Source organism: Zosterops lateralis (assembly GCF_965231275.1).
Source record: "Zosterops lateralis genome assembly, contig: SUPER_6_unloc_1, whole genome shotgun sequence".
Lineage (NCBI taxonomy): Eukaryota > Metazoa > Chordata > Aves > Passeriformes > Zosteropidae > Zosterops > Zosterops lateralis.
In genome coordinates, this window is record NW_028154616.1 from 571,062 (window position 1) to 596,097 (window position 25,036).

The 25,036-nt window shown below is 39.0% G+C and overlaps 1 protein-coding gene across 1 annotated transcript; it reads right to left on the reverse strand.

The window, feature by feature from the left end:
- Positions 1-5,729: 5,729 nt before the first annotated feature.
- Positions 5,730-25,028, reverse strand: LIN7C (lin-7 homolog C, crumbs cell polarity complex component). Its single transcript, XM_083885363.1, has 7 exons — positions 24,944-25,028; positions 19,651-19,769; positions 18,475-18,546; positions 17,908-18,117; positions 11,135-15,414; positions 9,633-9,753; positions 5,730-8,723 (listed from the first exon to the last, which is right to left on the reverse strand). The coding sequence occupies exons 1-5, from the start codon at positions 24,978-24,980 to the stop codon at positions 15,259-15,261; spliced, it is 594 nt and encodes a 197-aa protein (XP_083741489.1). The 5' UTR covers positions 24,981-25,028; the 3' UTR covers positions 5,730-8,723; positions 9,633-9,753; positions 11,135-15,258.
- Positions 25,029-25,036: the final 8 nt, after the last annotated feature.

Consider the following 25,036-nt stretch of genomic DNA (forward strand, 5'->3'; position numbering starts at 1 on the left):
ACTCCCTTCTGAAAGTGTTAACATTATTTATCTACTTGAAAAATGTTGTCATTTTCTTGCATTTAGGAATCCTTTTCCTGATACACTGATTTTATATGAACATCATCACTTATCAGTGAAAAAGTAAGGTCGTTTTAGTGACAGCCTATGTGCTTGTCCTGTACCTAGTGTGAAATGTGAAGCTCTCAAAGTTCAATCTACCAATGTATGCTAAAAGCTTGCCATAAAACTACTGACACATATGGTTATCTTTTGTCCTCCCAGGCTGATCTTGGCAGGGAAATGCTGTTGTCAAAGCCATGTTGTTCTAAGAAATGTCAGGATCAAAGACACCATGCATTCATGTCACTTTCTGTGCCTGTGCTCAGGGATAGCAGTGGAAGAGCAGCAACCAGAATAGAAGGGGAAAAAAATTTAAAGGAGTTCTCTCACCTTACTTCAACAAAACAGAACCAAACCAATCCCCATAAGAAAAAGTGACCTTTTTCTTCTACTACTGGCAAAGAAAAATAACAAAGCACTTATACTCACTCTGCAAATAGTCTCACTTCAATAACCAAAGATAATGGGAGCAGAAATCGCCCTCAGTGCCTGCTTGGATTTTGGAAGACAAATAGTAGGTAGCATGGAGGTTACTTTGTACAGCAGCAGTGGTACCCTATAATGCCCCAAAGAAGTTCTCTGGACAAAAGGACAAAAGGTCCCTAGTAAAAGCAGAATAGCAAAGCTTTTTTTTTTTTTTTTCTGCATGCTTTGAAATACTGGAATACTGGAATAGTCTAGCTTTTCCTCTCAATCTTTGCCTGGTTTCAATCTTTCTGTTTCTTTTACCAGCATCAATTCAGATTTTTTTTTTCCTTAGTGCAGCTCTCTGAAGTATCCATATTTGAAACTCCTGCCCTAGGAGCAATCCACTTCCCCTTTTTATCCAGTCAATACTGCTTTGCTGCTTCAGTTAGTCCATTACTTGTCCTGTGTGATTTTACTTGAAGCAAGTTTTTGGGTTTTTTTTTTTCCTTCAAGAAGTTTTTCAGCCTCTGCCTCTCCCTTGCTGGTACCGATGGATCACTGTTCTCTCCTCTCCATCAACAACTCCCATTTCCCTCCCTTTCTGCTTAGGCAGACACCTGCTTGCAGGAATTTGTTGATTTTATTTTCCTTTATAAATAACCCCCTGACATTTTCTGTGAAGATGGCTTATTTACGTAATAAATATCTACATGCTAAGATGTTTTTAAGCTGAAAAATATGGCCATATTTTACTAAATTACATATTTAAGTAAAAATTATACCATGGATTTTAAATTTACCATAGTTTAAAAATCTAGTCTGAAGCAATCCTTAATATCACAAATTCCTAGAAGCATCCCTCAAAATACAGTATAAGGCAGCAATTAGCTTATTTAATTAAGAAAACAAACAAACAAAAACAGCAAAAGAAAAGAAAAATCCTGAGGTGTGCTTTAAACCAGGTGAAGAAGATGAGGGTCAAACTATCAAGTCAATTAGAAAAAAGGAGGTAAAACTAGTTCATTTTGGTTGAACTGTGGAGAAACTATTCTCTGTTCTTCAGAGAAAATGAGAAGCATCATAAACTGATCTATCACTGTGCAAGATCTTCAGGATTTAGTGCCTGATGTATAAACACATGGCTTTGAAAATTTGTCAGACATTTCATGAAAAGGCATTAGGAAAGCATGAGTGATGTAGGGGAAAAATACAAAAGTATGGACACTGGATTTTTTCTTCTATTGCCACAAAACCATCCAGCAGTTTACCCACTTCTGACAAAAGTCCCACTTCAGAGACATGAATTCATTTGGATTTAATGGGAGTTTGATATGGAAGAGTATGCAGATTAAGACCTGAAGCATGAACACAAAAATAAATACAAAGTGAAGGTAGACTGGACCATCAGAACTCCTTGATGCTAGAGTTGTGCCATGAGAGAATGGCAGGTGAATGGGAACGTAAAGATCATAGTCATGATAAAAATTTTGTTTTCTTTTAAGATTTTATTAGACTTTACAGGAAAATAAAAGGGATTTGCATGGAGGTTTTAATTGATAAATTGGGGTAAAAATGCAGTCAGTGTGTTAATCCTGCAAGGTGAGCTGGTTTATCACGGGTTACCACCACCATTGGTTTCAAACATCAAAATAATCCTCCATTAGCAGAAATGCTAATATGGCAGGATGTGCCCCAAGGGCTGCTCCCCTACCTAAGTATTGCCCAGACCCAGTTTAATATGCATATGTAAACACAGAAATGTGTGCAGTTTAGAACAGCTTTAAATTTTATCTCTGTCTAGTGATAAAAATAAGCTTTACACTCCAGTAGGCCAGAAATGGACCTGAAGGATTAATCCGAAGTTTACTGTGAAGAACCATCGTGAAAAAGCTGCTGTTGCTGCTGTTATTTAGCCCCATTCTTCTGGGAAATTCAATTAACACTTGGATTCTAGTTACACTGTGCTGGGGTTGCACCACGACACAAGGAAATTAAAGTTACGCTGGAGAACATGACATAGAGCTGCTGTGTGTGGGAAAAGAACAGTCTGGAATATCTGCACTGACAAAGCAAGTTCTCTTTAAAATGGAAGTATACTTCTTCCCACAAAAGTGGCTGAAACTTTTACTCAGTTGAAGTAGAACTGAAAGTGACTTCAGGAAACAAGTGACAAAAGAAAGGCTCAGCCAAGATCAAACCTTTGTTAAGAAAATGAAGGTAAAGATCCAAACCTTGGTATAGCAGAAATACAGAAACAATTTAAAACTTCAGAAAAGTTATGGGAAAAAAATTTGTTTTGGTAGGGTCAAAAATTTTTTTCCCAATGTCTACTTTATGCCTCTGTAAAACAAGAAAAGCCAATGAGGACAAACAAGACCACTAAGATCCATAGTTTAGAAACAGCACATGAAGAGCAAAGGAAAAAATATAAAAGTTAAATATTAAATAGAAACCTGAGAGAAATTTAATTTTAAAATTGCTTACGATTAAATATTACCTTTATACGTAAACAATGCTTAACTTCCAATGGTACAGTGTCTCTACCACCTGCTCCTCTGTATGCATTACCTGGATAATCCAGAGCATAGTGTATTTTGCAGTTTGGCCTGGTGATTATATCCTTGCTCAATTATTCCAAAATATGTCTTTGAAATGCAGTGAGCTGGGCTGCAAGAAGAAATAGCTAGAAGAGAATGACTGCAGGCAGTTTATTCCAACACCTTCTGTGAGTTGGATAGAGCAAAGCCAAAAGAGAGGACAGCTCACAAAAGTGTGTGTGTAGGGTCGTTATTGTTATTATTATTAACGTTATTGTTATTATTTTGGTTTTTTGGGTTTTTTTGTTTGGGTATTTTCAGCCTAGATGTGTCAGGTCTTCTGCTGTCTAGAATTAGCTCTGGAGTTTCTCTAGTATTATGTGTTCGCCTTGAAAAAAGAGGGACACCATAATAGCATCATAAGAAATTAATTTTATCTTGTCACTCTAACCCAGTCATCAGCTGAAATTAGGCAGCTATACAAGGATAAAAAAGCAATTTAGGACAAAATTACTGGAAATTAAATTCAGGTCCAATATTCATGTCAGTCTGTATTCTAGCTGGAAAGATTTTGTAATAAAAGAACAGGCTTTAATTCATATTTTGCAACTTTTAGAGGCATTCCACTGTAAGTAGACAGTACAAAACATCTCTGTCTTACTGTATGAAAGTAAACATAAGGCAGAAAGCATCAAGTCCTGTTTCTTGGGCACCTTCCCCTGCTTCCCATACCCACCTAACCCAGAGCAGCAATGGGCAAATTTATCATAGAATGGTTTGGGTTGGAAGGAACCTTAAAGATCATCCAGTTCCAAGCCCCCTGCCATGGGCAGGGACACCTTCCACTAGACTTGGTTGCTCCAAGCCGCATCCAACCTGGCCTTGAACCCTTCCAGGGCCGGGGCAGCCACAGCTTCTCTGTGCAACTTGTGACAGTGACTCATCACTCCCCTGATCAGAATTCAAGCTTCTTCCACTTTCAGATGAAACCCCTACCCACCCAAAACTACAGGCCTTTGGCAGAACACCATGATAGGGCAGACACTGTGCACCTTTCCTCTCTTCTGACCACTTGCCTCCTGGTTTAGATTCGAGCATCCCTTTATTTTGTAGGCACTTTGCAGTAACTCAAATTATTTTTAAGTTATACAGAGCTAATGAATCCTACCTCATTTGAAAGAAATTGGAATGCTTGGTGCTAAAATACAGATAATTTAAAGATAAACTTTCTTCTATGGAATATTCATTAGAAACACAGCATAATAACGATTTTCTACAGACATTCTAGAGTGAAATACTTTAAACATTAAGACAAATCAAAGGGTAACTGAAACAAAACCGGCTCATGACCGGGGCAGTTTATATATGCTGAACAAATACTTCACAGGAAAGGAGTTACAGAGAAATATGTGGAATTTAGTGAAGACAGAGCCACTAAGACTTACATAGGGAAACAACCTGCAAGAACAAAGCTGAGCAGCTCAAAGCCAATCCTGGTCACTGAGTCAATGCATGAAAAGGCAACATCCATATCCACCAATATATATACTACTCATTTTGGTATATTTCATCATATGTGTCCAACTGAAAAGTAGTAGGAAGAGCACTTTGGATGGGGAGTGGACAGGCACAAATAGGGGCTCTCCGGCAGCATCTTGAGTGGGTTCAGCCACCCAGAGCAGCTCCCATTCTGTCCATACCTCTTTCCCTGAGATCCTCTAAAGGAAATAAGAATCACATTTTTTAAGACACACAACCTAATATTTTTTTCTAAGCGACCAAAATGCTAACCAGTAAAAAATTGAAGGCAAGACATACACCAGGGATAAAAAACATAAACAAAGCAGTGTTTCAAGGGTGAAATCTGCCTATGCGGAAGATCAGATTAAGGAATATATAGCTCTGAATCCTATTTAAACCTATTTTTAAAGAATTATAGTGGACACAAAGTCATGTAAAGAAGTAAACTTATCTTCAGAGGCTTTGGAAAAAGAAATACACATTAAGAAATATAGGGGATCATATAAGGAAACTATTAATTGTAATGTAGTAATTTGGTAATGAACAATTTTCAGTGTAGTGATAACAAGTTGTTTCATTTTAATTATCATGATGAAGACTGCACACCTCCTAAGTTTTGGGTAGAATTTTCTATTAGTATAAATTAGCGCATGAATATCCTGGATGCAATGCGCTGATTCTAAATCATGTTGTACCTACGCCAGATAGCTTTTTTTGGCACACTCTCTGAAATTACTAAGTCACTGCATGCAATCAATTTCTTCCTGCACATGGAGCTTTAAAGGTGAACAGAAGTGTTTGTGTTTGCTTGGTTTTAGTACAGGATTCCTCAGCACTGTCTAACACTTTATGTTGTTCTTTGTCTCCCAAATGCTGCAGCAGAGAAAAAATTTGTATTTTTATTCATATTTTGAAGGAGTATAGACATTACTAATCTATGGGTGCCATAGTTTCAGTAGAATTGACCTTAAATTGTACTTTTGAAAAGCTCTTACAATTAAAAGGAAACTGACTCAATAGGCTTTGGCAGAGTCCTTATAACTGGAGTAAGTGAGGAATCCCAGTTTTACTTTAGCCAGTTTGTATCTTGGGAGGAAGAAGGGGAAACACATTAACTGATTAGGATTTACCATCAAGTTGTTATAAATGCAACGGCAAAAATCGGATTAACAAAGAAACAATTTATTAATAAAACAATCCAAATCACCGATAAAAAGAGAAAACCACAAATAGGATTCACAGCGCAGCGCCGGGTGGATGGGGGGACCGCACTCTAAGGCACGGTTTTCCCAAATCCACACGGAGCAGGTCGCAGCTCGGGGTTTTATAGGGGTTTTCATGTCCCGAGGTGGAACAGGTGCCCAAGATAGTCCAGCAAATAGTCCAAATAATTTTCGGATGGGCTTCCCGGATTTGTCGAACTTTGCAGATCGTATTCCGGGAAGGTCCTTTCACATGCGGATGGAGCTCTCCGGCCCATGGTTATTTCAATGTGTATTCCTCGGGGGAGAATTCTTTTTTCCTTCGGAGAGGAATTTCTCTGTCTGGGTGCAATGCCGATTCTTATCTGGGTTGGCTAGTGTCTTTGTTCCTCCTGATGGCCCTTGTCCTGTTCTTTTTGTCCCAGGACTGAGGACGGTGGAAACCTGGCTGGGGAAAAGTTTCTACGGACTATACTCTTTTACATTTTATATTAACACCAATCTAACATATCTTGCTATATTCTTTTATCACAAATTTTTACCCAATGTCACATTTATCACAAAGTTGATCTATCAGATACCAAGTCTTGGAGTTTAGGATTTTTTCTTTTGTTTCTTTCTCTAATGGAATTTTGTCCAATCTGTTGTTAAGAAACGATAATGACCTGTGCTTGAGAGAGACAAAAGAAGTTGCCACGCTTAGGTGGGGAGAGTGCACCTGTCTGGCCTTCTCTTACCTGAGGGTTTCTCTCCGAGGGGCCGAGTTATCTCGAGGAATGGGCTGGGGAAAGGGGTTGGGCATAGCTCCTAGCTCTCGCTGTCAGCTTCAGAGGAGAATGGTCCAGCTCCTGCTTACCCGGGGGAGAATTCGCTGCTGCCCTGTCCTGCTTTTCGTGCCATGAGTGAACCTTTGCTCGTGAGAGCAGTCATTGAAATGGGACCCTATTAGCACCATACCTAATCAGGAAAACAAACGAAGAAAAGGGACTTTCACCATCTGCTCGGGTGCTTCAGGGGTAACCCCGGGACCCAGAGCCCCTACCCCTCCCAGGGAGCCTCTCTCTGCATGTTTGGGAGTCAGGCTGCTGCTGCCCAGCCCCTGCCATGTTTCTGCTGCGGCTCCAGGTTTTTGCTGCACTGGAGCCACACAGCCTGTGCCTGCCGGGACATCCCCCGCTGCTTCAGCTACAGCTGCAGAGTTTCTGCTACCTCTCATTTACCACTCCAGGATTTCCCTCATCCCGGCCATTCCAGCTGCTGCTCCGAGGTTGCTGCTACAGCCCATTTCACCATCTGGAGGGGCACCGGGCCTGGCTGCCCCTGGGGATTTGTAGAGGGAGCCTCTTTTCTATCTACCTAGTCACCAGTGGTGTCTGTTATGGATTCGGGAGGATGCCTGTGCACAAAAAAATCTCAAGATGCAATCAGAATAGCAAGGCAAGTCAGTTTTATTAGTCACTTTAGCAATAAATACATACTGACCCCTGGATGCTGAAAAAGCTGCTGAGCAGGAGAAGGAGATGGAGCATGGCTCCTGAGTGGGAGGAGCAGGAGGGCAGCACACCTTCAGGATGTCCCCTCAATGAAAACAGTGTGCATCACGTCCTCTCTCCTTCACCCCAGAACCATGTCCTTGGGAGTGGCCAGTTTCTCATGTGGGGACAACACCTGAGATGAGGTCACAAGGGCCCATGATCACACCTCCATACCAACAACAGCTTTACTGTATATTGTTCCCCTTTCAGGGGATCAATCCCACCAGGTGACCGATACATAGTTTCATTTCTGAAGTGTAGTCCTACCAGCTAACAATAGGTTCTTCCACATTATCTTGTTGATGTGCACAACTGCAGACCAAATATATCAGGCCTCAGACCCGTCTTCAGTCCCAGGCACAGTGTCCCTCAGGGATCAGTGTCGGGCCCAGTGCTGTTTAATATCTTTATTGATGATCTGGATGATGGAATTGAGTCTGCTGTTAGCAAACTCATGGATGACACCATGTTGGGTCAGTGTTGATCTGCTGGAGTGCAGGAAGTCCCTGCAGAGGGACCTGGACAGGCTGAATTGAAGGACTAAGGCCAATGGCATAAGGTTCACCAAGACCCAAGTGCTGGGTCCTGTACTCTGGCCATAATACCCCCTGCACTGCTACAGGTGGGGGCAGAGTGACTGGGAAGCAGCCCAGCAGAAAAGGATTTAGGGGTGCTGGTCAACAGTGGCTGAAGATGAGTCAGCATGCACCCAGACGGCCAAGAAGGCCAGTGGCATCTTGGCATCTACCAGAAATAGTGTGGCCAGCAGGACCAGGACAGCGATTGCTCCCCAGTACCTCGAGTCCTGTGTCCAGTTCTGAGCCCCTTACTTCAGGAGCATGGAGGTGCTGGAGCAGGTCTAGACAAGGACAACAAAGCTCCTGAAGGGCCTGGAGTGTGTGACTTATGAGGAGTGGCTGAGGGAGTTGGAGTTCTTCAGCCTGGACAGGAGGAAGCTCACAGCTGACCTTAATGCTCTCAGCAGCTCCCTGAAAGGAGCTGTAGCCAGCCAAGTGTCAGTCTTTTCTCCCAGGCAACCAACAACAGGACAAGAGGACACACAGTCTTAAGATGTGCCAGGGGAGGTTCAGGTTGGACACACAAAGAATTTTGTACAGAAGGAGTAACTGGGCATTGGAATGGGCTGCCCAGGGAGGAGGTGGAATCACTGTCCCTGCAGCTATTTAAGGAAAGACTGCATGTAGCACTCAGTGCCGTGGTCTGAGTGACAAGGTGGTGCTTGGTCACAGGTTGGACTCAACCTCTGAAGTTTTTTCCAGCCTAATTGATTCTGTAATACTTTTGTGAAGCAGCAGACAAATACAACTTCTTAGGCACTCCACATTCATCATAGAGATGATTGAAATAAACCCCTTGCTACTGTAGGCTCTGAGCTCAGTAAGGTTATAGTCAGGAGCCTGCAAAAAGAAATTACAAGTTTTAATAAATATACCAAGAGTTTTGCATCTTAAGCTGTTTGTTCATACTGAGACAGCTCACTTTCATACTTCTTGTAAGAAAAAAAAATTGTCTCAAGTAAAATCACACAGAAAACTGCAAAAACGCATATTTAATTTTCTTCTATTGTATTTTTTCCCACTTCTCAGAAACATTTATTTTATGATGCCAGCTACAAAAACTAGATAGACACATTATTTGTTCTGTTTTGGCAAAATGCAATAGGATCCAAATTCTTAAAGGATTAGGAGAGGTTGTGGACTGCTCTAAAAACCCTCTATGAAGATTTTGCAGAAAAATCCTCAAATACTCATCAAAATTAGTACTTGCTTTAGTTTCATTGTAGGTCTATGTGTGATGACCAATGCCTAAGGTGTACAATCCACATCCACAATCCAATTTAGCATTCTGCAATAAGGAAAAGAGTCTGAAAATGCCTGAGCCTCAGATGGCTCTCAATGTCCTTTACATGTGCATTATTCTTTCTGACACTGCTTGGCTGCTCTGACCCTTGTTTTCCATATTTTTGTAATGTCAGGGGAAGGCAAAGTAGGCCTCTGTATTTCACTGTCATTTACAAGAATGGAAGGTAATACATGCTCAGTAAACAGTGATCATTTTCAAACTCAAATTCAACCCAGGACTTCTATATGCCACTGCAATGCCAGGAATGCAATAAATTCCTAATTTGTGCCTTTTGCTTACAGCCACTTGAAGTAGGTGGAAGGCCTGATGACTTATTTCCCTGCTGTTAGCCATCTAGTCTCCAGCACTGTTTAGATTTTATTCAGACAATGCTACTGTAACTGCTCAGGCAGAGAAGCAGAGCTGCAATTAGGTAAGAACCAGGTACAGGTAGTTTTACTTACTTTTAAATTAGATGACTCAGTCTTGCATTGTTCAGGAAGATGACTTTCTGGTGGGGTTGGGAGGGAGGTGCTTGGTTGTTTTAATTTCCCCCCCCCTTCTACAGATCTATCTTCTAGAAAGCTAGGGAGAAATCAGAAAGGAACATGAAAGAATGTGTATCTGAGCGCCTAAAACAGGTTATTATGGAAAAAAAAAAAAGTAACTTCACACAAAGCGCTGAGTAACACTTAAGAGTCATGTATCAAATGAGATCTACTGTCGTCCCTGCATTTCTTGGTTTCAAGTGTTTGAGTCTTTGCAGCCTGATTCTCAGGCTGCTGCACATAAACAATGTGTATTCTTAGAACTTATCAGTATGTTTTGCATTCTTGTTCTCTGAGAGAGAACTTGACTGATGGTCATATTGACCAATGGAGTCAGGAGGTTGTAACCTCCTTGGGGCAATCTTGGCCCTCTGTACAAAATGTATATAAGCTATTGGAGTCAGATAATAATGAGCCCTTCCATGTTTGATCCTGCTGCTGCATGCTGTCCTCTGTGAGGGTCCACACCCACGTCGCAATGTGTTGCCCCTCTAAGGGCGTGGGGTAACAATCTATCATCTATCAAAAGAGATCAACCAAACAGGAAAATAAAAATATTCTATTTAAGAAATTTGGGGGGCTGGGATGGGGGGGTAGAACACGGTCTGGAAGTTTACTCTAGATGCAGAGAACAACTGTTTCAGTATCACTGTTTCTCCACAGGGCACCATTCCCATGTAAGGCATTAAGACTGAACACAGACATCCAGCAATATTGGAATGTATCCATCTTTCTCCAGCTTTTATATTAACAGAAGCTATTCTTTAGACAAGATTTATCAATATATCAAATGATACAATTAAACAGATACAAAAGTCACATAGAGAGCTGAAGATTGCTCAGTTTGGAATTAATAGATGCAGTTTCTTAAGCCTTGCAATGTGTGACAAGGTTTTTTGTTTCTTTTTTTTGGGGGGGGAGGGTGGGAAAAATCATTAGCATGTGTCTGTGCAGACTTATTTTAAACCTTTATTTACCAATAAAATGCCCAATTTACTCGCTCCTGCCCCCCAAATCCCAAACAACCACACAATTAAAGCCAACAAAGGTGAGGGATATAGTTTGTTTTACTTTTCATGATTTTGTCACCTGGAAGTCTTTAAAGCAACAGGAAACAGTAACACACCAAAAGTTCAAATTATTTCTAACTTTATTCTGAAGGGCAGTTTTATTGGTTTTCTTTATAATTATAACTAGCAATCAATTTTATCCTGAGGCTCACTTCCAAATCTCAGATATCTTTTGCTTAGTGTGCCATCTTAGACTCCCCAGACTAGGGACAATTAATCTGTAACAGTGAACACTGCAGCCTAGACTTTGCTCTGAAACCAGCTTCTCATCAGGATTTTAGAAGACAAAGAATCATAGAAACTCAAACTGCACTGAGTCCACAACTTCCCCGTAATTCCAATGTTTACCTGCCAACCGTGGTCTCAGCCATTCCTTGTATCAATTCAACTCCAACTTTGCTTTTTGACTTCCTTCAATGTCATAAGACAGGTCATGGAAACTATTTGTTTTTTAAATAAAACTGAAATGTGTTTTTATTTCCAGTTCAAGCGTTATCTGTCATCCACATCAAATTTTCACATAATATTTCTCCATGTATTTTCAATTCACAGTCCAGCCTACTTTAAAAAAAAATAAACAAAATAAACAAAACCTCAACTTATTTTACATTGAAAACTGAAGCATTTTCTCCTATGTTCATCTCAGTTCATAACTCCAGAAACATTTTACTAGCAACCTTACAAGTTGTCCTTTGAAGGACTTACAGAAATTCAGTATCTCAACACACTTGATTCAAACAATTAAAATATCTGACTAAGAATGAGATATTTGATTCAAACAACTAAAAGATAATACCTGACTCAGAATAATATGCATCTTAGAGTTTATGTAGCTGACTTCTCAAAAATGCAAGAGGTTCTAACTATTATAGATACTTTACTGCACTTTTTCTCCAGCAAATAACAAAACACTGGGTAGAAAAGGAAAGATTCAAAAGCAACCAGGAGACAAACTAATCACAGATTTATTGTTTCTCTTTTCAGATGCCCACACACATGCAGGTGTTTACTAGAGACTATAAACAGCCAATTAAAGCAGTCTGTAACCTGTACTCAAAATGGAAAGTCGTAAGAAAAACATCCAAACACAATGCCTATGAGATTGAATTTTTATTTTTCTGTTGATAAAACCCAAAGATCCTTCACAGCAGCAACAGATGCAGAAGTTACTTGCAGAAATGATACCTCTTCTTAAACTGTTTGTATACCCAAGTATGAGAAGTGTGTAGGGACTGCATATTAACACAGTACAGGCACTGCTCAATAGTAACAGAGATCAAGTTTCTTGGAGTATTATAATCGACCCTTTCCTTATTATTAAAGGGTTCTTATAGTATCAAAGATGTTTATTAATTAGTTGACTGTTACTGTTTTTGTTACTGCAATTTAAAAACATTTTATCAAATTTCACAAGTACTATTTATATGCCCAGATATACTTCTCCACATTTTGTAGTAGTTGACAAACCATAACCAAATGCTACAATTCAGAATGAAAATGCTACTGGATTTAGCAGCTCTAGCTGCAGTAAAGTAAATATTTTGTTAGAGTAACAAAACACACCTATTGTTCAGTAATACAAGGGATACAAGGGTTTGTAAAATGAACATTCCTATCTTGTATCCATACCTTTCTGTAATATATATATTTTTTTATATATGGCTCTAAAACATCTCTCTACTAATTAACAATTAAATTAAAACACATCCACAATTGGTCTAACTAGTGATTTTGGTCTCAATACTTTAAACATTAGTTGTTCCATAAAGATATACAATTCAACAACATGGTTGTATCAGTAACGTGAGGCCTTCTGAAGGAAGCCTATGACATAAAACCAACCATGCAATTCAGTGCTCAATGTCATCTAACTGATAAATATTTATACTGCATTTTCAAATTACCAGTATCTCCCAAACCTCTCTTTGCAGGCTTACCATGCTTACAAACATGCAGAAAGCAATTATATTTCTCACTTGCCCACAGCAATCCCCCTTTTTTTTTTTTTTAATTTCAAATTGGTCAACTGACAAAAGCAAGCACAAGCTTCAAGCTGTCACTTTTATATTACTAACCTTTTCCTTTCTTTCACATACTGCTTCATGTGAAATAAGACTAGGGATTAGCCACATAGCAAGAACTGCACTTTTCAGTTTAAGCCTCTAAAAACCAAATTACTAACAGTCAATTAGGATGTACTCCTAGCTGCCATACAAGTGAATTGATACCCAATAGACAATGAAGTTAATTCTTCAAAAGGTGAAGCCTAAAAAAACCCAAACCAAAACCCAAACCCAAAACCTAAACCACACAAGTACAGCATCAAACCTGGTACATTCCAAAAAGTGGATCTCTGTCTAGAAATTTTCAAACTTGTACACAAAACTCATGCCATCATCAAGAACACATGAGATAAGACAGTAATTGTTTGCGGATGGAGATGTCCTTATTTAGCAATCATGATGTAGTACTTCTGCAGTACAAACAAGAATCCTGCAACTCAGAAGCAGTCAGTAATAAAACCCTAGACAAGTTCACGTCACAGTAACCTGGCATACAAAACTCAGGACATTTTACTCTTACTAACAATAACAATCAGTAATTTAGGTACTAACAATTCCAGACCCAATACATTCAATATGTAAATAAGACTACAATAAAAGATACTAGAAAAACAAGAATGGTATGAAAATTAAGATGAATAATTCTTTTACACAGCAGAAAGTCAGTCAGGGAAACATCTGGAATTCTTTTGCACTGCATTTATATATCTTCTGTTTCTCAATATAAAAATACATCTAGAGAGTCAATCCAGAACTGCACACAGCAATCATGTCTTTCGCCATAACTGCTTTAAAATTAGTACAAAATAATGTAAATTACAGGAATGATTGTTGCAAATTTGTAAATGTTGGCTATTACAACATCATTATATAAGAACACCAACTGTAAATTATTTACAGGAGAGGTAACACAATTTCCAGAGTAATGAATTATAATTTAGCAGAAGTGTAAAAACAATGTACTTACCAAAAACATTACAAAATCTGGTATCATTATCAGTTACACAGTAGATTGTGATTACGTTTTGTAGTTGACATACAACATATTCTTAAGAAAAGTGCCAAAATACTGCTACATAAGAATCTTTTTTTTTTTTCAAAAATCAGTTAGCAAAAACCCTGGCATATTCTATGCTAATGTCAAAAGAAAACAGGAAAAAAAAGGATGCTGATTGTACAGCTATGTCTTATTAAATGCATTTGAAAAATCTGTAAATTCACTTTCTTGCTTAAAAGTCTGACACAAGACTTACTTTAAAAAAATCAATAGAAATACCATATATATGCTTTTCCAGGGCATTTTAGGCCATTCTAAACCTACACATTCCTCCTAAACTGTGAAACACAAGGAGACTGAAAACATTCTGAAACTGGCTGAACTGCTGAGGATTGTTGTGACCAGTGGCAAAATGTCCTGCCACGTGCCAGTCACTACCAATGCACCCCAGGGCCCATACTGGGGTCGATATTCTTGCATGTTTTTAATAACAACCCAGGGGATGGGACAGATCACATTCCCAGCAAACCATTCAAAGGGACCTCAGCAGGCTGGAGAAACAGGCAAACAAGTCTCATGAAGTTCAGCAAAGAAAAGTGCAAAGTCCTACACTGGGGGGAATAACCCTGTTCACCAGTACAGACTGGGGGACTCACCAGCTGCAGAGCAGCCTTGCAGGTAACAACAGCAAGCCATGAGCCACCATGTGCCCTTGCAGCAAAGAAGTCCAACAGTCTTGTGGTCTACACTGGAAAAAGCATTGCCAGCAAGCTGAGGAAAGGGATTCTTCCACTCTGCTCAGTCCTTGTGAGATGCAACTCAAGTGCTGGTCCAGTCTGGGGCTCCCCAGCCCAATACAGAAATGGGCATACAAGAGTGAATCCATTTAAGGGCCACAAAGGTGATTAAGTAATTGCAGTGTCTTACAGACAAGGAGACGTTGGGAGAACTGTGATTGTCTCACTTGCCTGGAGAAGAGAAGGCTCGGGTGATCTTACCAACCTGTGTAAATGCCTGAAAGGGAGGAGTAAGAAGAGTGTAACTTTTCCCAGTAAATCTAGTGGCTGGACAAGACGAAGTGGGCACAAGTGGAAATAACCAAACATCTACTTAAACACAGGAATGGATCTTCATAGTGTGAGGGAGAGCAAAGCACTAGAACAGACTGGCCATGGGCATCCCTAGAGACGTTTAATAAGCCAGTTTGTCACACCCCTGAGCAACCTGCTCTAGCTGGCCCTCCTCTGTGCTGGGCAATGGGGAATGGACTAGATCTAGTCCCTCCAACCTCAACTGTTCCATGATTCTATGAAAAGGACAGGGTCTTATGACAGGCATTGGATTAACTGAGCCACAAAGAAACTATAAAATGTAAAAGGAATATATATTTTTCTTTTTAAGTTATTGCACACTTAATTTTGCTGCCTTCGTTTTGCCGATCTCATTTTTTCAAATCTTGACTCCATTTCTTCGAGGACTTTTGGTGTGTATCGCACAACTAATTTAACCTTTCCTTGAGCTGCCTTCAGCAGTTCTACTGCTTTTTCATGGTGTTCACCTTCAACACTCTGTGAAGCACAAACCATTTAGTATTAGTAAAGACACAAACTGAAAACAGATTTTTTCTTTTTTTTGTACAATTCTATATAAACAATTCTATTTATGTATTTATTTATATGTACTCTATTTTCAAGATTGAATAAGGACAATGTAATGCAATTTCAAGACTTATGCTTCAACAAACCAAGTGAAGTGACGATAAAAATGCTAATTAGTATTAGCAAAAGAATAGTGCAAAAATCTTGTTTAGATTTATGCTGAACAATTAAATTCTACGATAACATTAGTAATTTATGAAATTACACTTAAAATCAAAAGCTTCAGGAGAATACTTACTTAAAATTTAATTCTATTTTTCTTCTTTTGCATGCATTTTAAATTTAGCACCCTCATTTGCTTAATAAATTGCCACAGACAACTGCAAGATAGTTGCCTTCTTGATGTTACCTTGCATCACAACAAGGCAAAACAGTGCACACTGGGTGCTTGCAATGGAGCAACTTAGGTATAGTGTGTTGCTTATCTTAGTGCTCCACATGTCTCTCAGTAAACCCAGGACATTCAAGTTCACTTCCTCTAAACTGTTTATCAATAGCCTAACCTAACTCAGGAAGACCAAAATAAAAATGCTTTCCTAAAACAACTCTCAAAATTTCTTAGAACTGTATTAGATTCATTTAATTACAATTTCTAAGCAACGGTTTTCAAAAACTGCATCCAATTATACATTCCTGGACAGCATATATTTTATCAGCAAAACATCTTTCTCCCAAACTTATTAAACACAATGACGGGACTACTCCAAGCCTACCTCCCACTGGTGCTATTAGAAGCTAGAAGGCAGGTGATGTACCTGTTGATTGGAGGGTTTCCCCGTTACTATAAAGTTACTTACAGAAAGAAAAACAACAGTTAAAAAAACCCCAAGTTATTTCTCTTCTATCAGACTTAGACAACACATACATTTGAATGTTTTCATTTTTGTTATTCAAGTGGATGTGTAGGCTGTTCAGCTTAAAACTAATAATAAAATGTTTGTAGAGTTCTGTTTAATTCTATCAAAACACCTAAAATTCTGGAGTGTACTCAGGATCTCCCTCCTGAAAAAAATAAACTTGTATTTCAGTCATATTCCTTGCAGTCTTGGCAGCAGCATTTTTTATTATTATTACTGAAGTATAAATTACAATCACAGGAAAATGCCTGTCATGTACTATGATGACAGGATTCCATCCGTCAATGATTTTTCTGAGACTACATTAGTGTTTGTAACAGCAATTTATTCAATCACTGTACTCTCTCAATGGCTGTATATATTTATACACGTACATGCACATAGAGAGTCACTGTTAGCTATACCAACTACCTGATGACCAGGTTCAGTTTTGGGTGAAGTAGTGGTTTGTTTTTAAGAGAGTCTGTGGGTGAGGAAAGACTCATCTGAAGACAGTTTTGCACCAGTCCCTCAATGTTTTGTAATAACAGAAGGCTAAGGCAAGGACAATTGCATCACTACAGCTATGATTTCTCTTATGTCTTTTGAAAAGGACAGCTGGACTCCCAGGTAATAATCAGGAGCCAAGTATGTCAGAGATTTGTGCTAGCCAGGTGTTCTTAGACTCCAGATATCCAGTATCTATACCCAGTCACTATTCTTTTCAAGAGTTAAAAAACCCCAGAATCTAGTTTGACCCTCAGCCTTAAAATAGAATTTGGTTTACAGATGTAATGATGAGATATTAATTTTAAGCCTACATAGAGCCTCTCTGTAAATAAAAGCAAGTGTTTGGGAGATATTTACATGCATGTGACTGAAAGCTGTCTCAAGTCAAAGCCTGCCCTTAACCTTTTCTTTCCAGCCTCCCTTTGTTTTACTTTTTGTGTTGTTAATTCTTCAGAAGAGGATACTTACTAAAAAAAAAAAAATCCCCAGAAGCACTTCAGACATATATTTCTTAAAATACAGAAAAAAGCCTGCTTCTGAAGCTCAGTATAGTTAAGTGGAAGGAAAAAAAATACCATACAAGGTAACACCACCTTGTAGTTCCATCTCATTACAGTTTTCATCATGCAGTAGCATTTTTACTGGGAAAAATGAGAATCTGGTCAGCCAAAAGCAACATAGCATAATTTACTACCTACCTTAGAAGGTGAAGAAAGCTCTATTAGTAAAAATCTGCATCATCAAACTTTGAAGAAAAAGGAAGGCAGTTTGTATTTTACAAAATTCTTTGACTACATTTCTATAACCCCTCAGAATGTGAAATACTGATATAGACAGTGCAGTTCCTTTTTGAGACAGGTAAACAAAGCATAATCCTGAAAGTCTCAATGCACACAACTCTACAGAAATCTAAGCAAAATTGTTTTGTGAGGACAAAAAGAAAGCATTTTGCCAAGATTAGAAGACACGACCAGCTTCTGCCATGTGTGTTCCCTGTGCCCCCTCAAGTGGAAACAAGCCGTTACTGCTCCATAAAGAAAAGAAAACCGGTTCCTACCACTCCGTTTACAGAAAGCAGCTGGTCTCCACGTTTCAGGCCTCCATGTCTGTCAGCTATACCTCCAGGGATAATTCGAGAGATATAAATTGGAGAATTTTGTTCTTTGCCTCCCATAATGTTGAAGCCAAGACCTTCTTCGGTTTTGGGTAGTTCAACCACTCTGGGATGAGAATGACCTTCACTAGCAGCAAATGCAGCTACTGTGGCCTGTGAGAAACAAGATTTTCTCATTTATAAGGAATTAAATACAGTCCCTTTAGCTAGACAAAGTGAGCAGGCTGAAAATGTATTTTATCTCAAAGTACTTAAATGTTAGGACAAATGAGAGAATTCCCTACATACCAACACTAGCATGAAAAATTTACAACTCCAAGAATAAAACTGAAAAGAAAGAAATTTAAAACAACAAGTCTTGTTATATCTTTTAATAACCTGTTAAGCTTATCAATTTTATCAGACATCTAGATAATATCCTTCTGAATTTTATATAATCGTCTCAAGATTATATAATCTTCTGAAGTAATAAACTACTGTATTTTTTGCAAGTTATGGTTTGGCTTTTACCTTTGCTGTTGCATTAGCTCTAACTTCTGGGCTACTGCTGATATCCACAGTTTCATATACGTGTTCATACACCTTTAGAAACAAAACAGTTTTAGCATGAGTTAAGCAGATATTTTTCTGCTTAGGTACTGTAACAAAATATCACGTACAACTCAAAACTGTAAATTAAAAGTCGAGACTTTTAATGTTACGCCCTGATTCACAAGGACAGGGAATCTAACATTCTATGAAGAAATATATTTCTCACCATCTTTATTGCTCAGTCTCAACCTAAGCCTTCCCTCCTTCCACAGAATTCAGACTTCACCAGGACTTTGCAAATGCTTATGGCTAGGCTGGCACACCTGACTCAAGGCATGATGACTATTTTCTCTTGCTTGATTCAAGCTGGAACTCTTTAATACAGATGCATGCAAAAACACTTAAGGGCAGCTCTTCAAGTCTTTGCTGACAACCCATCCATCCCTTCCTACAAACTCCCAAATTTTCCTTCAACTTTAGCAACTAATTGAATATCTTAAGAAAAAACAGGATTGAAAACTCAGAGACAATAAGAATATTAATGCTAAGGAGGTGCTTGCACTGAAGGCTAACCCATATCTTTTCACCTCCCTGCCAACCATTTGTACTTGCTAAGCAGTAAGTACAGTGTCCTCGACAGGATGAAAACATCAAGATGACACCTGTGTCTACAAACAGATTTTTTTAAAAATCATTCCAGTTGTTACCATTAGTATTAACATAAACAACAGCAATAGCAAGGCACATCCAATCATCTAAAAGTCTCCAAAAGAATACCTGGAAAGAAGATGAGGTGGCACAAGACTCCACCTAAAAGATGGTGTGGATTTGGCTTAAAAATAACATAGGCAATTGGTATTTTGTCTGTTCTTACATACCAACTGGGTAACATCCTGTTAGCTGCCAGTAAGGACAGACTCTCAAAATAACCTTTAAGAAGTGATTTGCTACTAAGCCAGTATTTTATATACCTATGGTGTCTCAAATTATTTTATTTTGAAACTGCTTAAAAATAAGGCTTGTTCTATTAAGCTCTGTAAATTAAATATGGCTTTATGAAGTTCAAAATCAGCTTACTGCACTGGGCACAAAAAGGATAAAGAAAATCATACTTGTCTTTAATTGAAGGTAACTACTTACATCAAGCTAACTTACCTCTCTCACAGCATTACAGAATTCACTTTGAAGGACCCTTTGCAATGCCTGCAGCTTTTGTGGCGGCACTTCTCCACTTCTCTGTAATTTTTCCAGCAATTCAATGGCTCTGCAGATGTCTATGAAAAAAATAAAGCACTAGTAATGAGGAATGCCTAAGGAACCTCAAAGTATCTTTGGGCGGGGTTTTGTTTTTGTCTTTGTTTTTTTTTGTTGTTGTTGTTGTTTTGTTAAATAAAGTTAATGGAGCAGTCTGCGTGTATGCACTTGCATACACTTTAAAACTATGCTTTAAGTTTTGTTTCCCACAAAACTACATATTTACAAAAAGCCACCATAAAACACTGTACTTTCAGCCTGTTATAAATCAACCATAGCAACAACCCTGTAACATATCTGGAGCTATCACTGACATATGCATACTGCAAAGACAATCCAACTTTTCCTCAAAGGACTGAAATATTAGTATGTGTATTAAAGTATTGGTAGTGGTACTTCATAATACTCTATAGATGGCATTTTGTTAACATCAGCTATAATAATATCAAATATGCTGTCTAACATTCCTTAGTTCAATAAGGTATACTCAATACTTCCCATAGAAGAGGGCTGACAACTATCTGGCCTATTTCTTTTCCCTCCTCAAGTCCTTATAAAACCAACAGAACTCCTGTTGATATTCTGAGCTGAGAGACAATATGTCCATGGTCTAGAATTCTGAACCCCAAACCCCTTTCAGTTCCTTGAAATTTGTTCCTAAGAGTTCACATTGTCTATTTTCTCATAAATGCTGCTTTGTGAAACTGAACTCCATGAAGTATTTGATTCCAGACCAGTATGACTCAAGATAGGCATCAAATGCAACGTGACATTCTCTTGGCAGCACCATAAGAGTACAATACATTCACAACCCTCACTTGTATTTCCAAACTGTTACATTAGTGATTATTCTGAAACACAGAAGTTCTTGAACAGAACTAGGACAGTCTCTCAAAAAAGCAGATAGAAAGGATTGCTTTCATTATCACAAAGACCAAAAAGCAATGATTAATCTACTATATAAAATAATGCACAGAAGATCATTTTAGAACAGGATGAAGTCTGGGACACTGCTATCTCCCAAATGCATTACTTCTTTTTTTCTGTAATTAACCTCTAGGTAATCATTTTTCATGTGCATGCACATCTACTCAATGGTATGACATCAGCACAGAGGATGTGCAATAGCCATAAAATAAGAGTGTAAAAAAGACAGCACTTATTTAACAGGATGAAAAGGTACTGGGGTACACATTCTGAAACTAGGGTGAAGTGCACAGGCAAGACACAGCCCATGACAATGTTCTGTCCACTCCCATGAATTATCAGACACATCTTACAAACCACTAGATTGAGACCAGGTCATGCAGTTGATTAAACAAGGTATACCTTAACCACACAGACTGGTCATCCCTGGACTGGGAACAAACCCTTTGTGGAAATACACTCAAGTACTACAGCCATAAGACTCACATTATTTCTGATGACAGTTAACATTTCCATGTGCCATGAGAACTTGGTGTTTTCTGGCAAGCATTTCCAAGTTTTACAAGGATCAGTTATCCAAAGCAATATCAAAATCTAAATTATCTACTAATAGTCCCTTGTTCCACAGAGAACACATTTTACACAGGCATGCATATCTGCTATTTGTATAACTGCAAAATGAAAAAAAAAAAAAAACCACACTTTTACAGCTCATTTCCTAATACATATTTTGTATTTCATTTAAAATCCAAAATAGTTGGTGAAATCAAAGACATTCTAGATGATGCAAAATCACCAACATTCTCAGTAACCCCTGTAACAACACTAGTACAGTAGTACTAATTCATGTAGTACTGAATTCATGAAGCAGCTCACTGATCAACTTGACATCGTATGATCAAGTGGCAATCACAGCATTTCCAATCTGACAACACTCCACATATTAACGAGAATTGTCTAGCAAATCTATAAATTATAACACTGCTATCATTTAAATACTTGCAGATGTTTTCAGACAAATGATTATTACGTGCACATAAAGACTACAGTTCCACATAGCCATTCTTGAGCCTATGGTCTATGAACCATGTTAAGATATAAAGTGTACAAACTTGTTATCAGTGTGATAAGGATTCTGCAAGAAATTTTAAATGGTGACAGCAATGTACTGATACAAGGAGTAACTGTAGAAATGAAGACACCAGAATTCCATGTGATAATTTTTCTTTTTTTCACCTTCATGTTTTGTCATTAAATTAGATATGCTTCCTACCTGTATCCCTTAATAGACAAAACATTTAATGACACAGCACTTTTTACCCTAAGGTAAAATTGGTTTGTTTGCAAAACAGGTGTGTCTTTCACTAACTACAGACTAAGAACACAGAATCAGCTTTTCAAAATTGATCAGGATACACTGTACTGGATTCATTTTAGATTAAACCAAAGCAGAGAACACACTTTAATGAAAAAGTGTTTTCAGATCAAAGGACCAAACTACTGCTATAAAGTAAAAACCCAGAGCAGTCAGACACAGCATGAAAGTTAGAGTGTCTCAGCATTCAATAAACCTTTTATCACACCACATTTCTTACTCAGGTAGATAGAGAAAATAGACCCCATCAGCAGGACACTTTGTTCCCAGCACTTGTTTCATTGTATGTTATTGAGAGGATCCCATTATACCAGTGTGGAAGTGCAATTGTGCAATTGAGCACAACTTTCTTCTACTGAACTGCATTGCACACCACAAGTCAAAAGCTGAATATTCAATCTATCCCAGCAATATTGCTTTAAGAAAAAGAATTTTGCTAGAAATAAGGGGCAAAACACATCTTCTTTCATTTTTCAAGAAAAGCTTGTTGATTACTCTGTCAAATAACACAAATTACTGTACAAATTACTGATGTAATTTGCCTCCTCCTGAATTACTAGTTGGAATATGATTAGCTGAAAGCTGTCTTCCTCGCAATATAAACACTATACCTTAGTGAAATGTCCCGCACCAGAGACCAAAATAAATAGTACAGAAGTATTCCAATGATGAATTTCAACAAGGAACGATGTAGATGTAACTCTACAGGTGGACCATTAAAAAAACCCAAACCATAAAACCAATTGTTTTATGTAAAAACGAATCCATACATAATGGAAAAATTATTTTTCTTTTCACTTTTTTTTCCTTTTTATACCAAATTGCCTGTTCTTCACAAATCATTTGATGTGATCATGGGTACTAGATTTAAATCCTGAAAAAAAGAACCATTTAAACTAAAAGAATGTTGGGGGGGAAAGCCAGCTATGCTATCATTCCAAGCACGTGTGACCAAAACACAGAAAGGGAACAAACACAGCATCCTCATAGACACTCCTGATTAACCACCTCCACTGCTTATGTTCAAGTATTCCAGATTCCTAAGCAGTATGTAGCATTAGCATATGTCACCACTAAACTGTAAGAATAACTGAAATGCTAACTGTTGTTTCATTCCTGCCCTCTAGTAAATTTGGGTGGTGGTGTTCACAGTGCCGCTTGGAGGAGAAAAGACACAAGAATTTCCAATTGCCCTGGTAAGGTAACGATTTAAAATCAACTCATTTTCTACACTATTCTTTCTTATGCTATATGCCAACATTAGTGACATTCACTTTCAAGCTAATTACGACTCATCATCAGGTTTTGCCCATCAACCCCACACAATTAACAGTTACTTGTTTCTGTAAATAAGGCTCTTGCTTTTGTAGATCCATTACAAAATGGTGCTCTCTTTTTCTTCTTTTCTTAAAAAGACCAATATGTCTGTAGACTAAATAGCTCCTTTGTTTCACTGATCCCTAAGTAACTCTGCAGATTTGTTTGTTTTCATGGACAGAGCATAGTGGCAGGGTAATAAGGTGAAGGATAGAATCCGAGTCTTAAGTCTGCAGACCCTCCAAGCGCAACTAATCCACTGCTGAAGCAGCTGCCCTAATTAACGAGCTTTGGAGTAGAGAGTGGATGAGCTGCGGAGTGTGAAGCAAAGACCTTACATAACTCACTATTTACAGGCCAACTCACACATTACAAGTGTGGAATGGGAAGCAGGGCTAGCAAAAAAAGAATAACTGTGTTCTTCAGTAGGTAACACGATGGTACCAGAAAAATAAAGTGGGTATGGACAGTGAGTTCTACACCTACAAAAATACATCTGGCAATCTGAGCAAAAGTGGTGGTCCTAGTGGGAATGGTAGTGAGAAAAGTCAGATCATTCAATCACCTATACTTCACCTACTTGTTCTTCTTTTCAGAAACATGATTTCTAACTATCAGTAATCATTTCCCATGTAAATTTCATTTTCTAATCCATAGTCTCCTAAATATATACCAATAAACCAATTATTTATATTGTTATATAAGCATCTGTGGACCTTATACAGTACCAGATAATCACATTCAAAGAAAGTTATAATTGTTTCTTAAAAACTGTGGATAAATGTCACAAACATACTACACAAAAGTACCCAACTAGGTTTTAAAATTAATCTGTTTTGCTCTTAATTTCAGTTACACACTGCAGGTACTAACAATACAAATTAAGACTACATACTGGAAAAATGGAGTGAGAACATAAACATGAGAGAGTAATAGAGAACAATCATGAACAAGTGTAGAGGGACCCGTTCACGTGTCAGCTGTCGTCTATAAAGGAAGTAAATTATTTTTCTTAGCACAACTAATGGACTGAACTTAGAATTCTAAGAATTCTGCTGTGTCCAAGATGAAGCTTTCACACGAGAGAAACAGAAACCAAGAGATGGCAGGCTGAGTACGAGTCGGCTGAAGCGTTAACAGCAGTGAAGGCAGAGCAGACGCAGCGAGAGACTTTAGGCGAGCGCACCCACGGAAACTCAGCCGCAAACCGAAACGCGAGAAAAACCTCCGGGAGCTGCATAAAGCAAAGCCGAAGAAGTCGGTCCCACCGACACGCTTGAGAGAGCCAGAAGCGACGGAAAGCTGTTCAAATCAGATCAGCTGTTCAAAGCAGCTGCAGCTGTGCCCGGCGGAGAGGCGTGGCTCCGCTCCTGCGGCAGGCCGGGAGGGCCGCACGGCTGCTGCTGCCCCGCGGCCTCAGGCCGGCCAACGGGGGAGGCCGGCCAACGGGGGAGGCCGCCCAGGGGCTCGGGACAGGCCGCGGCTGCCTGACGGGTCCGAGCCGGGCCAGGGGCTCCGCCGCCGCCCGCAGCACAGAGCGGCAGCAGCGCCCGTCCGGCCCGCGGCCGCACTCACCTCGCTCCAGCCGCACCGGCTCTCCCAGCGCCGCCATCTCGTCCTCCCCGCCCGGCGGAAGTGACGCGCACCGCCGGAAGCGCGCGGGGCCCT